At 26.7% G+C, this 19,416-nt stretch overlaps 1 protein-coding gene across 2 annotated transcripts in view; it reads right to left on the bottom strand.

Annotated features, from left to right (window-relative positions):
* Nucleotides 1-19,416, bottom strand: part of LOC107447159 (zinc finger protein basonuclin-2) — a 218,413-nt gene that overhangs the window by 127,516 nt on the left and 71,481 nt on the right. For both annotated transcript variants that reach the window (XM_087151165.1, XM_021146543.3), the window contains exon 2: nucleotides 6,445-6,650. In XM_087151165.1, the coding sequence (XP_087007291.1) occupies nucleotides 6,445-6,650 (206 nt within the window). The remainder of the gene's footprint in view (nucleotides 1-6,444; nucleotides 6,651-19,416) is intronic.

The following is a 19,416-nucleotide window of genomic DNA, read 5'->3' as shown; positions in this document are numbered from 1 at the left end:
ATATACATTTTAGGGTGTCTTTGGCCCCATAAAAAGATTTTGATGACACGAGACCTGTCATAGGCAACGCTAAAGAAGACATTAAAACAAACTTCAAAGTGCCCGATTGGTGGATTAACTCTCAATGCAGCTTTCCACCAAAACTTGCTTTAGGCGATGTGTCTAATATAAGCTGGTGAAAAAAAAACTTTCATTCAACGAGCAGATGATAAAAGAAAAGTAATTCCTTAATAAATATTTTACTTTTTTCTTTTAGCCTGAAAGTAATAGAAATTAGTTGTTAACAATCGTTTGGAGGAAAAGGTGGAAATCGTTTGAGAAAACTGATTCGAAAGTTTTTTTAAAAAAAAAAAAATATTTGAAATCATTTTCTGCTATTGTTTAAGTATGGATAATTTTTTACTTTTACATTTTTGATAAACAATGCAGTGCCATAAATATAGACTTTACTTAGCTAATTGAAAATTGAAACTATTTAGAACGTTTTTTATTCTATGAGCAGATGATGAAAGGAAAGTTACTCGCTAATAAATATTTTACTATTTTTTCTAAGAATGAAAGTGATAGTAATTAGATGATAACAATCGTTTGGAGGGAATCATTATTGAGAAAACTTATTACATAGTTAGAAAAAAATTGGATCGTTTCCTGTTTTAGTCAAAATGAATAGAAATATTTTCTGTATCTTTTTCTAAAAGAAATGTACAGTAATAAATATAAATTTTACGCAACAATTTTAGAACTGAAACTTACATTGTACGAGTAAAAGTTCAATTGAGAAAATAAGAAAGTCACTGGGAAAATGACTATATAAATCATTTTAAATAAGTAAATTGAAAACGATTTGATCAAAAACATCGCTTTTCTTTCTTGTCTTTTCTTCTTTTTTTCTACGTTTGAAGCAATTTTTTAATATATTAAATACTGGAGAGCTACAATAATTTATTTGTTATAGTTTTTTTTAAAATAAATGGTTTTTTACTTTAATTTTTACTTTTTATTACCTACATAATATTTTCACAATTTGTTTTTAGAATGATAAATGAAGGAAAACAACGGTTTTGAATAATTTGGAAATTATTTTTTAATTATTCCATAACTAATCTTTACATAGAATAAGTTCAAGCAAGTTCAATGTACAAATATAGAACAACGAAAAATATGAAGTTTCAAAATCTCCAAATTTCGGAAAGAAAAATTATTCTTAAAATACTAACCAACTAGGATCTAGTCCAGTTTTAGAAACGGTTTAAAAAATTCATCGTAAGCTCACATAAATTGAATTTTCAAAATAAATTTGACATTAATCGTTCTTTTCTGTACTTTATCAACGGCAACGTGCATCAAACTTTTCGTTAATCAGGTTTTTGCTTTTCAAGATTGAATCCAAAGAACTATACAACTTATAAGCAATATTAAACTGAAAAATATATGAGATATAGGATATCTAAAAATATGAGAGCTTTAACTATTTATTATTTAACTGATTTGCATTCAGCAAATATTTAGCAAACTTTTTCTTAAAATCATACTTAATCTGATATTTGATGGCTTTAATATTGATATCACGTCTCTGTCCTACAATTATTTTTATTTTTCCTTAGAAATAAAAAAAAAAGAGGTTTTAAGCAGATTCGACTGAATTTGAAGCATTTTGTCCAGTTGAATTAAAAAAATTGTATTAATGTAAAAAAGTTTATTGAAAGTTATGGGTTAATTTAGATAGTATAAAACTAAATTGATTTAACTGATTTTAAAAATCAAAATTTTTTTCACTTCATAAAAAGAAAATTCGAAGAAAGAGTTAAAAAAAAAATTATTCTTGAATGACCTCAAGTAAAGTGGAAAAGAAAGCAAACTAGAGAAAACTTTCGGTCATCCATTATCGCCCCTCCATCCTTTCTCCGTCCCCTCGGGGCCCTGATTAGTGGAAGGACATTAGAAGAGCAGCCTCGGATCAAAAAGAAAGGGTTTGTGCCTGAGCCTTATCAAGTTGCCACCAAGTTTAATTACCCCTGACTTTGACCAGTGGTCAGTGGTCGACCACAGAGGACCCTAGGCGATACCTCTCCCCCCACTTGGGGCCCCCTTGGGGGCCATAGGGATTTATTTAAGAGCTTCGATCCCGAAACGGCTGGCTGGTTTGCGCCCTTGCTTCTTGTTGTTGCCGAAAGAGGATTTATTGTTATTTGGTACTCTCACACCTGCTCTCTCGTCTCAATGCACTAAATTAATAGAATAAACTTTTTATTCAGTATCAATTTTTTAAATTATTTTCGTTTATATTTAAGAACGCATAGTCAATGCTTAAATAACTCTTATATATTTAATCTTTTCTCCCTCGCCCGGATGCACTAAATTAATGGAATAAACTTTTTATTCAGTGTACATTTCTCTAATTATTTTGGTTTTTATAATTAAGAGCGGAATATCTATGCCGAAATAACACAATAAAAAATATTTAACGCTTTTGGAATAATAATAATCATATATACATATTTAAGTACTTTGTCTAAACCGACTAAAAAAATTTAAATAAATTAAGCCATAATTATAGAGTGTTGAGAGAAGAGATGATATAAACTGGACTATGCAATGTCAGATGATTCGTACGTAAAATGTATATTGTTTACACAACTGGTTTAGGGTTTTATAGGTATGCAACAAAATTACAATTTTGTGAATTTGGAGCGTGTTGAACCATAATATCGTTCAAATTTGGTGCAACCTTGATATGCTCCTAACTTGAACTAAGTTATTCTTACTTCTCAAACTTGATTATACAATAATGTGATTCAAGTAGAGCCGTATTAGGGTTAATTTAAAACGTCATTGAAGGTGCTGCAAATTTGCTCCGTATTATGGTTAAAGGTATCGTTATTATGGTTCAACGTTGAACTAGTCAGTGATTGATTATGATCTATACGTTAGTGCTCGGAACGTACGAGTTGAATCACCGAATCTTACTGGAAAACAAAAATCAATCAATGCATACTTTTTTTTTTTAAACTTTCAGTAGCTTTAGCACGCTTTAAATCATATAAAATTAATTTTATCATAATGATAAAACTATTTCTGAATTTTGACCATTTGCCGTATTTTAAATTTACTACAAACTTAATGAAATGATCAATCGAACCTTGTTAGTATGTAAACATAAATATACAGCAGTTTAATATTTATATAAGACATAAGTAAATGTTAATGCTATAGTTAGTTGTTGTTATAGCGTTAAATGTTGTTAGAGTTAGTCTGCTTTAATGCCATTTAAACGTTAAATTATACGCATGAAGGCTTTTAAATGTTGACAATGCGTTGCATTCGTGTCTTATTCAAAAATCTTCTTCCTTTCAATAGATTATCTTTTACGTAAATTATTTTCATTTATTTATTTTTTGGTTTTAAATAATTTTAAAATCTATTGGTAAATTATTTCAGAAATATTAAAACACAATGGCAATTCCCAAAATTGTTTTTGATACTATTATTATTATAGTCACTGTATTTTCAAAGTCTATTAAATTTCAATACTTCATTATAAAGTTCGAAGAAGCTGTAAAAAGAAATTCAAGCAAAACCATAACACTTTATACAATTAAAAAAAACTCCTCTTAAAAGCAAAAAAATATTAATGGAATAAATTTAAAATTGATGGAATGAACTTAAAATTATTGAATAAAAGTCTATCACAACCATATTCTTATTATGATGTTCCAATTTATTAAAATTGGTGTAAAGTAGCGGTCAATAGAAATAATTCCAAAGAATCAATTACTGTAAAACTTCCAGTGAATAGATACGTAATCATTGGGCAATTACTGGAAGCTTTCAGACAATAGCACTTAAGTGAAAACTGTCATGGAACATCATACATAATCAGTAAGCAAATGGATCGAAATACAATTTCTTCCTGAATAAATATGTAAGAATAAATTAACAATAAATATTCCGAAACACCTCGCACTTACACCAAAACAATTACTTGTATCACTCAGTTGCTTACAACGACATAAAAGAGTTTACAATGTATTTTTCTTTCTCCACTTTTATTATTCCAAAACCAAAAAGCAATTTAACACTCACGACAAATGCATGATGTTTTTAATTACTTTTCCGAGTTAATTCATAAAACAATGACCATAAATCAAGCAATGCCAGAAATAACACATCAGATAACGACTCTATTCACTTTTTCTGAACATTGTCCGACGATTATTCGCGACAAGAATTGAAGTGAATTCACATTTTGCTCACGTATCAGGATTATATTCCCTCACATTATCGTCTGCGCATCTTTTTTTTTGTTATTGCAGAAAGTCAAACGATAATCTTGTCGGTAGCCAACCAGCGGGTCATTTAATCGTCATACAATCTGGCTATTAGTCAAACCCATTGCTCGCATTCGTCAAGATATGAATCTCATTGTTGTCGACAAACCGCAGATGACATATAGTATAGAACCTATCCGCCGGACCCTGTTCGAAATTTGAATTCGAAAGATGTTCTAGGGTACACCGGAGAATCACGCGACCCTTGTCGCAGAACGTGTCGTTTTGCTTGGGAGAATTCTAGAAGTGTGCGTGCCGTTAGGGTGATCGTTTTCTCGCCCAAGGGCCAAAACTCTTTTGGCGAGAGGGAAGATTTATTAAAGATTATGTGACTAGCCACCACTTTTTTATGTGCTTAGCTTCAGGAAGAATGTAATAGACTCTTTATATTATTTACGCCAACCTAGAATTAAGTACCTTGTATGATTACAATTACTCTTGCTTGGAAAGCCTACAAATTGCTATTAAATTTATTTACTGTTAAGATAGTTTTTTTCCCTACAGAATATATGGATAGTCATAATATGGACAGCTTAGAAAAAGTAATCAGAATTCGTAAATTGCTTGTTAATGAATATATAATGTTATTTATTGTTGTTTTCAAAGGAATTAGTAAATTAAATGAAAACGTATTTGTTCTGTCTTTTATTAATTTAAATACAGTATCAATAAGATCAATTTTTTTCAGCTCATATTTGTTTTAAAAAACTGTTTTATGCAGAAATTGTGCACACTTTTGGTTTTTTGTAGCAAAAATGTATATGCATGAAATGATCACACAGTAAACAAAGTAGGTATAGTTAAGTAATTTTTACAATGCTGACTATAGTGTGTTTTTTCCATCTTTTTCTTTTACTTTGGCTATTTGATTGTGTTATGAAAAATGAACTGATACTAAATTTGTAAAACAATAATTATTTTTTCGTCTGCTTAAGTGAGTGAGCAATTTTTTTATTTTTAATTTTTGAGTTTGTTTTAATAAATTCAACAAATTTTAGTCAGGATACAATTTCTTCACTTTCGAAGTAAATACAAAAAAAAAAAAAAAAAAAAAAAAGTACAGAAATACAAAAATGTAATCTCGTTTTACACATAATAGTCATAAAAATATATGCAGTTTATAATTGAACTTTGGTTACTATGAATTGAAGTGGTATCTAAAATGAGAAATCATCCACTGTACTTAATTATAGAATTATAAACATACTTCATTTTTTTAATGATTCACGAAACTAATACGGTAAATTTAAAATTGTACTGAATTCGGGTGATTTATTTTTTTCTTAACGAAGTTAACTAAATATATCTATCCTAAAATAAATTATCTGAACGTAAGGTAATGGAACAATTGTTATTTAATCTGAATTCAATTAAATGTTAGTTGAAAATATTAAGATTTAGTTTCTGAAATTCTATTCTAAGATTCTAATATAACATCATTCAAAAGCTTTTTTTTTTATATTTTTCATTAAAAAATAACGTTTAAGCTTGGTTAAGTCAAAAGAAAAAAAAAACAGAGAACACTTAACCAAGATACAGTAAAGGAAAGCAATTAACCGAATAATAATAACAACTTATAAAATATGTGTGTATAACAGAATATATATGCACAATTAACCAAATAACAGTAACAACTTATGAAATATATGCGTGAAACCGAATCTATATGGGCAATTAACCGAATAACAGTAAGAACTTATGAAATATATGCGTGTAACCGAATCTATATGCGCAATTAACCGAATAACAGTAACAACTTATGAAATATATGCGTGTAACCGAATCTATATGCGCCGAATAACTGTAACAACTTATGAAATATATGCGTGTAACAGAATCTATATACGCAATTAACCGAATAACAGTAATTATTATATAACTTGGGAAATATATCAATTTTATATATTGCATTTCGTAATTTGGAAGAAGAAAAAATCAAAATTAATTTCTGATTTTATTTTATAGTATCAACAAAATTGCTTGAGAAGGGAAAAAAAACTAGTGATGTGTAAAATTAATGATTTAACAGAGTTCTTTAAGCGTGATCAATGAGGTTACATGTAGCAAAACTGAATTTTTCTTTTGAACAAATAGTCAAAAACCTGTTCACACTCACCACGTCCATGATAGTTGCAATGGACTTGGCAGGACTGCTGGCGCTTTTTGGCGCTGGCGAAGGTTGCTGGGACTCGGGTGTCTCCTGCTTCTGTCCGGACGGCCGGACACACATGCCGTAACCGGGACTTATTTCTGCCGGAAGTGTCGTCGTATCTGCAACGGGGGTTTTACCCCCTTCTGTATTGCTTCCGTATCTATTGTCCCCTGGAAAATTTCAAAACACACATTCACATTCAGTTCATCGAATTAAAATAAGAAAAATGTGGTAATTAAATCACTTAAACATAATAAATAAAAAATAGTGTAAAATAGCTTTAGCTACAGTTTTGTTGTTTGCTACAAATTACTTTAAATTTTACAAATAAGAAATAGATATTTTTTATAGAAATAACTTTAGAAATAGATATAGAAATAATTTTTGTAACATTATCTTTATTCTTTCAATTCTTACATTATTCTCTAAGTTATTCTTTAAATAATATTTAATACATTATCTTTATTCTTTACATTATTCTTTATTATTTTCATGGTTTTAATTACATTATACATTTCTCGTTTCATCATTCTTATAATCTTATTCTTTATTGTCTATATCTTTGTTTACATTAATCTTTATGTATTATTCTTAGTTATTACATTGCTCATTAGTAATAAAAATAATGTAACTGCAGTTTTAAAATATGGATAATTTAGTCAAAATGCAAATGGGAAATTTCAAATAAATATGTCCCTAATATTTTTTTAAAAATAATTAAACAATTTATTTTACAAATTAATAAAGTTAATATATTGTTTTATTTTTGTAAATTAAAATGCATAAATAAAAAGAGCATTAACAAAGTTTTTGCTATTGTTTTTACGTTAAGTTAAAAATTTATAATAAAACTTGTAAAATAATAAATTATAAAACAAATAAAATCTGATGCAATAATACTCAAACCCATCAAAATAAATAAACATAAAAAATATAGCTCGTATGCTTGGTCAACAAACAGTGGAGCAACAATTACTTTTTTCTTATGCAATCAAGATTAAAAACTACTACAATAGTAACTAAATAAAGAGTTTAGTAAATAACAAAGTGAAGAGTACAGAAAGTACATATGCATATCGAGGAGTCGTAACTAAGTACTGCTGGGTGAGAAGTTATAACTCTTTTTTTATATATAAAGAAATGTAAAGAATTTTTAATCTTTCTAAAGAATCTTTTTTTCTTCGTAAAGAATCTTTTTTTATGTAAAGAAAAACAGTGAAGCAACTTAAAAGTACTTAAAAAGTAACAAGTACTTTTTCTTTCTTTCTTTTTTTTTTCTGTCAATTAAGTTTAAAAACAATTGCTAGTTTTAATAACTTATAAAATTAGAAAGGAAATAAAAAAAAGGCACAATTCTACCATTTAAAATTTTTATGAGAAAGAAGATGTCAATTAATTTTTAAAAGAAAGTCATTAATGAATTAGATCAAAATCAAAATCATTCACACATATTTATTATCTTAGAATGAGTAAATATCTTACATCAAGGTTATACTATAATTAATTTTGACCCTGATAAAAAAGAAAATAAATTTAAATAGAAACGAACAATTAATAATTATAATCGGTTTTTTATTCGTTAATAAAAATATTCTCCATGTTCTTATTAATTTTTCTTTTCTAAATAAGTTAATACATTTAAACTCAAACAACAAACAGAACTTATTAAACTATATCTATATTAATGGATCCAGAAGCAACAAAATTTAGTTCATAAAAACTTATGCAACGAATTTAAGCCTCGAATTTTATAACTAAAATAGCGGAATTAATTTTAACATGTATTTCCGCTATTTTTATCATTTAAAACATAAATAATCATAATGGTTGAATAATATATATTTATATTTAATTTATTTTATTATGTATTTATTTATAATTTATTTATTTTATCATATATTTATATTTTATAAACATTACTTGAAATTTAAACAAAAATTAAATTGAGTTATTTAAATCGTTATTTTAAAAGTACAATATAAATAAAGAAAAATTATCAACTTTATAATTTTAGGTTTACTTATTTCGAATTATTTTTGCAAAATTAGGCACGAAATAAACCGTTAATGTGTCCAACACAAATTTCACAATTATTATCATGCTAATATGTAACTCATACCAATTATTAAAAGAAAGTAATAAGTATAAATTACATCCTAAATTTCCTAAAAAAATTTATGTAATTGATCATAAAATTCTAAAATTCCGCACTAAATAAGTAACAAATAAGCAAATCATGCAAATAGTTTCAGCCGTTTTATTGGTTGCCACATGATCAACAATTTACGATTCCTCTTTTTAAACGATTCATTTATTCTTCAACATAAATGAATCGTTACTTCATTGATTACTTCTTAAAATCCAGGCTCTTCAGTAACAATTTGTTAAACGAATTTAGAATCAGAATTAATGAAAGGAGACAACAAAAAAATTCCAATACAGAAAATTTAAACTCATGTGACATTTCCCGTCTCCCTATTGAGTTGCAAACTAAAACACAAAACAAATTGTAATTGTGTCTGATATAAATTAAGTATCATTATTATACCAAAACATATTTTATCCCAATTATTTAAAGCAAAACTGCTCTCAAAATTAATCATAAAAGAACACAATTAATATTTATTTATCGCTTTAATTATTTTCATGCAAACGATAAATTACTATTAAACTTTTTAAACACTTAAAATCTTCAACTGTTAAAAAAACAAACATCGAAATCCATTACAAAAACAACGAGTTGAAATGAAATCGAGTTCATGTACTAGTTAACAATGATTAGTTCATTTGCAAATAATGATTAGTAGCAATTTAATGCAGAATTCATTAAACGTTCCCTATATTGTGTTACAAACTGAAACACAAATGAAGTTGTTGACTAAAATCACACATTATAATACTAAAATGTACTTTATCTCAAATAATCAACTATTTAAAGCGAACTATTCTTAAAATTAATCAAAGAAGACTAAAATATAATATCTAATTTTTATTGTTTAGTTTATTGCCATGTAAGAGATAAATTGCTATTACACTTATTAAACAAATAAAATCTCATTTCGAAAAGTGCATTCTCTTTTAGCAGCGAAAATTTCTTAAATGAATTTATGCATCGAAATTCTTAACGAAAACAATGAGTAGAAACGAAATCGAGTTCCTTTGCAAATAATGATTAGTGGCAATTTAATTAAGAATTCATTCAACTCTCTCTTTACCATGCTTCAAACCGAGACATTGAAACAATTTCTTGCTTATTCTGATAGAATTTAGTTATCATAATTATACTAAAACGCACTTCGGCCCAATTATTTAATTACTTAAAACAAAACTATTCTTAAAATTAATCATACAATACTAAAATCTTTCATTAAGAATATAATCGATTATCGTTGTCGTTTTATTTATTGTCGCGCAAACGATAAATTACTATTCTTCAATAAAATCTCTAAATAAAATTTCATTTCGAAAAATACACTTTCTTTCAGCAGCGAAAACTTCGTTAACGAATTTATGCATCGAAATTCATAACGAAAGCAACGAGTAGAAACGAAATCGAGTTCGTTTGCAAATAATGAGAAGTTTTCAACTCGTTTCGCTGAAAACAGTAGGAACTGATTATATTATGAAGGTAAGATTCCTTTATAGAGCTACATATGCTGCAGACAATACATTGGGATTACATATCATTAAGTGTCGTCAAATATACGGCATTGATGTTAACTTCCAAAATTAGAACGCCACTTCATAGTCATAACAATTTATTCTAAAGTTTTCCTTATAGTTATGTTTATAGTGAACACTTTTTTTGCCAATCGGGTGTAGTTAGCTTCCTAACTGTTCACGAAATTCAGCTCGTTAAGTAACAAAATAAAACTTGATTTGATGCAGTGAGTTAAATAATAAATGATTTGTTTAATGTTTTGATAATATAAAAAAAGTAAATTTATTTTGAGAAATTTATTTCATTTATTCTAGTTATACGACGTTTTAGTGTTTGACATGAAATGTTTACAAAGGGGAAAAATTTGTGAAAACATTTTGATTTCAGCACATGGATTTCTAATGAAGTACGTTTTTTTTTTCCTTATTTATTTATAATGAGTTTAAAACAGTACTTACAAGAGTAATATTCAAACAATATTTTTAACAAAATATTTATTCTTCCTGAGTTTTAGTAAGAAGTGTTGTTTTCAATAGAAAATGTGAAAATAAAATTATGTAGTTTCGCGTTGTCGAAACAAAAAGATGCTCGCAGTTCCGAAGGAAAAAAAAAGAAATAATAGTAATAGTAAAAACATGATAGTTTCTCAAAACAACCTATAATTATTGGCAGTAGCTTTCCTATTGATAAATATTGCTTTCATATTGATTGGGCTTCGAATGTTCATTTGTAACATTTTTGAAATGTAATTTTATAGAACTTATTTAATTTTACTAGCTGGAAATATCTCCAGAATTTGAATCAGCTGAATTTTTGATTTCACATACTTTAACTTACCTACTTTTTAAGCGCGTTTTCTGCACTTATGTTCAAAATTTAACAACATGAAAAATTTTACTTAATTTATTTTGAGTGCGATGATAATTTGACAATGATAACAAGCGATGATAATTTGACGCGACTCACATGTAATTTTTTTTTTAAATTACTCAGATCAATAACATTTAAAGGAATAAAGATTCGAACGTATTATTTACACAATAATATTAAATGATCATTTATAATTAAAAGATCTCCCGGTGTGGTAAAAATGATTAAGATAAAAAATACAATGCTAAAATGATCACTGCATTTATGTCTTATCAATTTTATAAAAATCGGCAATTAGCAAGGAGACTAAATAACCTCAAAATTTATTTTATCTTCTTGTTTTATTTATTTATTTATTTATTTTTTCATTGTACAAAACCTCGATCTATTTATTTGTTTGTGAAATGAAGGTGGCAACATAGAAAAGAGAAGTCGCGATCAGTAGCCGTGACCAAAATTCAAAGAAAAAGCATCTCACAGCGCGGCCAAAAAAATATAAAAATAAAGTTTGAGATGGGGGGGGGGATGTAGGTAAACATGTTCTTGTTCAGATAAGAAGAACGGTTAGGGGGGTTGCAAAAGGATTATCCATATTCTTTTTCCACGAGATAAATTCTTATTGTATATAAAAGATTGGGTCCTTTTGCTGCGTAGAAACAGATCGTTAGCAAAGATTTCTGAAGGTGTTGGCTTCAATGGCTTAGTTTTTTAATGGACTTGCGCCAATCTTTCATATCTTTCATATAAGTAGTTGTGATTGTGATTTTTTTGTGGCGCCTTTGTCCAAACATTCACTGACTGTTTGTTTCCGTAATTTCATTTTCGCTGACTTGGAATTCGTCTTTTTTATTATTTGGTTAAATTTTTTTTCTTTGATACTTTTGTTGGCGATATCATTATTGTTATTTGGCGTGGCGTAGGTCTTTACCACGCTTCGGTCATTTGTGCTTAAATAAAGAACTGAGGAATAAAAAAAAAGTGTGCCGGATAGTTGTCATTTGCGTGGCGAAAGATGTGACTGGCTTTCGAAATTAAAAAAAAAAGAGTCTTTTTTTTGTTTGTTTGCTTTCTTTTGTTTATGCGTTTGCTGGTGATGGCCACTTTTAGATCCCTAGACTCTATTGAAAGTGGAACCCATATCTGAAGAAAGAATGTGACCTTCTTCAATAATGAGTTTTCCTTTTCAATCAAAACTCTGCTTAGAAATGGACAGCGGTCATCAATTGTCCATTTGGACGCATAACTTGTTTCATGGCTATTATTGGTCGCACATAAAAGACATTTTTTTAGGTTAGTGCCAAAATCGAAGCATGTTTTGTAATCTATAACTTTTACTCTGCGGTTTCTTGTAAAAGGCAAAATGAATAAGATTATAATACATAGTATTTGTTGCGTCGAAAATAATAATTATTTTCTGTTTGTTACAATAACTACTTGTAAATTATCGAAAAGTGAATACTTGGATACTAACTAAAATTAAAATACGTTTTATAATCTGCGACTTTAATTTTGTGATTTCACGTAACATAAATGAAATTAGTTAAAAAAATTTTTACGTATGAAATATTTCGAAAATAATATTTATTTTTCTTTAATATTTGCCATAAATTCTAGTAAGCTAGTGCCAAGAGATTAATTCGCTCCAAGCAAAAAACAAGACTAGTTTTACAATCTGTGATTTTTATTTCGTTTCTTAATTATTTTTTTATTTTTAATTATTTAATTGAATATGATTTTAAGTGGGTTATACAGTATTTAGTACAAGTGAATAGCAGTTGAAAACAATTATACACTAATTGCTGTAAATACCTGTCAATTATCAAAATCAGATTCACTTATTTTTTTACATTTAGGTAAAACTTATTTGTTAAAGTAAAATTTTGAAGGAAAAAAAAAGCGTTCATAGCTAAGCTGTAATAGCCAAGTTAAATAAAAGATCCTTTTAAACAAAAATTACTTGTCTGCATCTGTAAAGAAGATAAATACGTACAATCTGAACTTCTCTTTGCTTGTATACATCACAGGAACTTAGCAACGTAGTTTAGGAATTTGCTATGCGTAATCTGTGAATAACCAACTACTGTGTTTATAAGAACAGTTTGAGATATCAATCACTACAAAATGATTTTTCGTTTTTGTAATAAATACAACACAGCAAGTTAATTTATGAATCGACATAGGAAATTGATATTCCAATGGCAATGTGACACATTTTTTTTAGAGGACACAATTTGGAATCTGTATAACATGCGCGATCTCTTGCAAATAAACACATCTTGTGTTCATATCATCAGTTTGAAATATCAATCTTTATAGAGGGATTTTTTTTTCTTTTTTTGCTTGTAACAAATACATAACAACTTAGCAACTTTGCATCCCAAAAAGAAGTTGATTGAAACAAAATTGCTAAATTCTGAGAAAAAGGTGAGCCCAAATGGCTTTTTAAAAATAAAAAATAAATAATAAGGAAGAGAATCTCTTAATGTTTTCTGAATGTTGACTTTTTCCCAAATACAAGTCTTACGTTATAACATCTTCCTTAAAAATATTTAAGCATCCAAGCAAGACAGCCAAAATACTATAATTACTTTCGCCATCTCAGCTTTTATTTTTACGATCTCTTTCGGTTCATTTCGACGAATATCTTCCATGTAATAAAAAGTCGTCATTTGTTTGGTTTAGTACCACGGGTAGATGAATTTCAGTTATTGAAGATTTGTCACATCATTTTATCGCCAATTTAAGAAATCGATTTTGTGTGGGAATGATTCTTAATATATTTGTGCAGAAAGAAAAATAACGAATAAAAAAGTGTTGAATGCACCAGAAGTTGTGTAATCGCAAAGCAGGAACTTGGAAGTAATATTATGAGCGAAAGGAGAAAATCAATGTAGTAATGGACATTTGAATTTTGTCATCATTCTAAAAATACTAAACTAAGTCATCAAATTTTAATAAACTATCAAATTTTACTAAAATGTGCTTATCTCAAATTATGCTTACATTTTGGAACAAACTCTTTGACGCCGCAGAGTAAATCTATAACTTACATTGAAAAAAAATAACAATAATAATAAAAGAATATTTCAACGCTTCGAGGTTTGTCATGTGTTAATATATATATATATATATATATATATATATATATATATATATATATATATATATATATATATATATATATATATATATATATATATATATATGCTGTATAAATAATTTAATTCCTTCGAAATATGTTCCTTTAAATTCACCACCCATTAGAAACATCTTGTTTACGCATATGTGCATTTTAAAAACAGTTGGAACCGAGGTCTTTGGCATGAACAATTTGACGAATAGCATTAGTTCTTTTATTTCTTAGTATAATTACAATCATAATCTCTATAGGAAATGTTATTTTAGTTCCATTAAAATCAAAATAAATAAGTCTGACATTATTTGTGACATTTAACTTCATAACTTATTACGCTTGCCTTTGTGGTAGGACGCTTTAATGTTGTTGAACATATATAGTGTTATAGCACATTTAAAAATCTTATATAGGTATTTCAAAAATAAATAAATAAATAAATAAAAAATAAATGCTGCCATGTATTTTTTAATTTTATTCCTTTTTTCTTTTATGATTCAATTTTTCAAACAAAATAAAGATAGATAAGGTATTTTTTTCTATTTACAACGCGTTAAAAAATGAGTACTTTTTTTTCTTTCTAATAATTACTGATGATGAAGTGATACTTACATTTATGTGATACATTGCCGTGTTAACTTTACAACCTGCACTGCAATGTATCGCATACTTGTTCTAAGAAATAATATTTTAGGGCAGAAACTATGAAATCAAATTACATAAATATACATTTATGAATGTATTTTTTTGTTTTTTTTGTTCATGATATATTGCTACGAATTCTGCGAAAAAAGTAATAATTTAAATTATTTATAAAATCTAAAAAAAAATTATAACTAAAAAAACACAATTCTATAAGGGATAATAAAAAAAAGCTTATTCTTTGAATTCAACTTTAGATAAGTTAATCTACACTCCCATCCTGTATTCCAAACTGTATTCTGTATGAATTGTTTTGCGGCAGCAAACAGTTTCAATGTTTTCCAATCAGGTTTGTAATAGTACAAAACCTTTTAAATTTATCTGAAATTGAGAAACTACCTTTACATTTTAATTTATTTAGTATTATTTTTATTATTATTTTAAATTTTTATTTTAGACGAAATGAAATTGCAATTCAATCGCAATAAATTAGTCTAAGATGCAATAACTGCAAATTAAACAGTAAGTATTTGCTTCAAAATATCAGCAAATTGGGAAAAAATTTGTAACGAAATAAAGAATTTAGCTAACAACAGATAACGCATCTGCAATTTAGAAAAGTTACATTTTTTAATATCAATGATTGCATCTTTATACTAATTTAAATGTTAAAAATGAAATTTATATTTAAAATGCATTAAAATGCATTTGCTATGATATTAGTTATTTCGTCGTGTTACAGATTTCACTAAATTATATAAATTATTCTTACAAAAAAGAAAGCTTTTAAGTAAAAAGAAAGTGAAGAAAGTTTTTGAAGCAAAGAAAAAACAAAACATTTCGCTTATACCTATGAATTTTAAGATTGCTCTTAAACAATGTTTAAGATAGGGGCAGTGTTATATTTATATCAATACATTTATCTGCATATTAGTTGTAACACATTAGTTTAACATTTTTACAGTTAATATCTGACATCAAGCACTATAATAATACTATACAATTTCAAATAAGTACGATGATTTATACAATGCAATTTAAAGTTTAAAAATTTTCTAAATTAAAGACTTTTATATTTTTATAGAAGTTAGATAGTTTTTTTTAAAAAATCAGAGTTTAAATCAGTTTAAAAATTCCTTGTATTGTATTGTTACATCCATACGACAGTTTTAAATACAAAACTACAATTTACCATTGTTATAAATAATTCATTATAAATAAGTCATCATGCCAAAAATAAGTATTTTAATAAACGTTAAAATAATGTTTATGTAATAAATATAAAATCACGTTACGTTCATGATATATCTATTGATTGCGCAATAAATGTTTATGATTTGCAATATGAGGATTTTTTAGATTTAGAATCCAATTTAGATGAAATTATGAACTATTGAATCAAGATATTATTCCAAAGAAAATACTCATAAGCAACTAACCTTTTCTTTAAAAAAATGTAACCAGTTAGTTTTCTTTATAATAGTTTACATAGAAATACAATTACTCCTATATTGTTAAATACAGTTGTTTAGAACAGTAACCACAACTATTTCTTTGCAATTCAATATTTAAAACATATTTCTATCTAAACAATGAATTCCAGTTAGTTTGATTTACCTTTTCCAATGTAATTATTATTTTAATCAGTTACTGATTATTCTTTGTGCATGACTTTATAAGCGATTGTTGGTTTTAAATTTAATCAATGTAATAGAAAGCTTTTCCTTATAGAACGTATTTAATATTTGAAATGTGATGTAGGATTGTTTATCAGAAAAAGGGAGAAATGTTTTGACTAGATTTATATTTAATTTCATAAAGTGCTTATGCTCTCATAAAAAACGGGGCAATAATCTGTACCTTGAACTAAATTATGATGCAAATTTGAACTCACGTTCCACACGATCTGAAATTTCAACCTGAACTTAAAATATTTTTCACGTTCTTTAAATGATGATATTTTAAAAGCAAAAACACTAAAATAAAGCTATAAGAAATCATGAAATAATTTTAAAAAATTTAAATATTTAAACTGATAATCACTGAAAAACTTCAATAACTGAATAACTAAAATCAGGTCAAATATCTGCACCTTGGACTAAATTATGATGCAAATTTGTTTGCACGCTCCACTCACTTTGAAATTCTGAACAGAATAAGTTACATTTAAATAAATTTTACTTAAAATATTTTTCAATTTCTTTAAATTATGATATTTGAAAAACGCAAACATTAAAATAATGCTATTAAACTCATGAAAAAAATTAAATATTTATGCGGAGAATAACTGAAATACTGAAATCGGCCCAATAATCTATACCTTGAGCTAAATTATGATGCAAATTTTTGCATGTGTTCAACACACTCTGAAATTTTGGACAGAATAGCAGAGATGAAAACTTGCTTCGCTTTGTAAAATAGCATTTTCTAGTGGTATCGAAATTTGAGTTACTTTTACTTTAGTATTTTGTATAAAAAGTAATTTTTCCACCACTACATATCAAAAATTTAAAGTATCATATGAAATACAACTTTATAGCATTTATCTAGTGGTTACTTCTTTAAAGAGCAGATGTAATTATCCCTATTCTACAAGTTTTACAATTTAAATCGCTACCAATTTATTAAAACTCTTGCTGAAAGCGGAGCAGTTTACATCCCTGGAATATGTTACATTTAGATAATGTTGCATGGAACCCTGGAATATGTTACATTGGAATATGTTGTATACATATGTTACAAACCACAGATGCACCCTGAGAAATACTAATTCTTGCGAGTAGATTTGTTTCATAAAAAGAAGGTTTGAAACTTTGAAGATTAAAAATTTGTTTACGTTGTGAAAAATTTTAAAAATAAGATGTGAATCAATCTATTTACACTATCTAAGAAAAATCACTTGAATCAATTTTAAAACACAACCCATAACCATAATTTGACGGCAAATTTGCAAGTACCATTTTTAGGTACTAAGTTTAACCAAGTTCCAGTTCATTTTGAGCCATAATATCGTGTAACAAAAGCACCATAATAACTTTATTCCAAATTTAAACGATATTGAGGTTTAAATTATTTGAAATTTTCTAAAACAGCACACGGAGAAAAAAGATATGGTAAAATTTCCGTACTGTATGGTTATGATATTTCTGGTTAAAAAAATAAATAAATTAAAAAAAATATAATTCTGGTTAATAAAACTAAAATGCACAGTATATATAAGAAAAAATTTTGTTACATTTTTCAGTCATATGATTACGGTTTACCGGAAATTCTGGTTTTCAAAATTATACCTCTTATTACCACACACACATGTAGTAAAATTAAAAAACGGAAATGAAATGGAAATTTTTCTGAAAAAATTGTTTTCTCGCCATGCTCTAAGGTATTATTAAAACCCATTTTTTCACATTTACCAAATGTTATCACTTGTCATAAAACTATATTCCATTGTTAATTTTACCAAAATCATCTCTAAAGTGCTTCGGTAAAAATTACCGAGCTTTTTAGTATTAGCAGAAACACGGTAAATGTTACCATATCATGGTAGTTACTAAGATACTTTTTTTCCTCAGCGCATAAAAACTTTAGTAGTGTCTTTATGATTCATTTACTTATAATTATGCTTACTATTATATTTAAAACTCATTTATTTATAAAAAATAAACGAATATTATTTATTTATAATTTTTTTAAATTATTTTTCTTATTTGAAACAAAACAAAAAGCATTATTAAATTTTTGAAAATCAAGCTACTCTTTTCCGTATTGGGGAAAAAAAGAAGAAGGAAAAAACAAAGAGGAAAGAAAAAAAACAATTTAGTTAAAAACAGTCGATGAATAAATATTGTATGAAAACGTGATTTTTTTCTCACAACTTTTAAGTTTCAAGAGTTGAAGTCAAGAGTCAACCTTGAAGTTTAAATGTGTTTCAAGATTTATGACTTTGCACATATTCTCATGGAAATGATGTTCATGGTCTAATTAATAAATTTTCTTTTAGGAATAGAAAAACAATACTACGGTTTATTACTATCGATAAATTTTTAAAAATTCTGACAATACATATTAAGAAACAAGTAGTATATAAATTACAAATAAATAATTAATAGTGTAATAAATTTTTACATAAATACATTTATTTTTCCTTATTATTTCTGAGAGAAATTTAGTAATGAAAATTAAGTGTATTAATCTAAAAATTTAGCAAACAAACAAAAACCAGTCAATGGATATTTTGTGAAAACACAATTTACCTTATTTTGATGCTATTTTTGCCAAATATTAGGAATATTAAAAAATTTCAGAGACATTGCTTTAATGTATGAACTATTTTGCTGTAAATTAATAGCAAATTTTAATATTTATAAATTTTAGTATCAAAAATACCAGCGTTTAAAAGTGTAAAGTTTTTTTTAAAAAAGAATAACCTTATTCAAAGTGGTATATTTTAAGTTGTGTGCATTTTTTTCGACTTTTGTGCAATAAATACTTAAATAAGTTTTACTCAGTAACTTTAACTAAGCAAGCTTTACTTACTGAATAAGTTTTACTTACGCGTATGTATTATATGTATGATATAATTTACATAGATCCCTTAAATGATTAAGGTAACCTTAAGTATAAAAAGTTA

This window comes from Parasteatoda tepidariorum, chromosome 9 (assembly GCF_982258835.1).
Source record: "Parasteatoda tepidariorum strain Cologne lab strain chromosome 9, Ptep-v5.0, whole genome shotgun sequence".
Classification (NCBI taxonomy): domain Eukaryota; kingdom Metazoa; phylum Arthropoda; class Arachnida; order Araneae; family Theridiidae; genus Parasteatoda; species Parasteatoda tepidariorum.
Note: the sequence above shows the minus strand (reverse complement) of the source record. Positions and strands in the feature narration are given on the sequence as shown.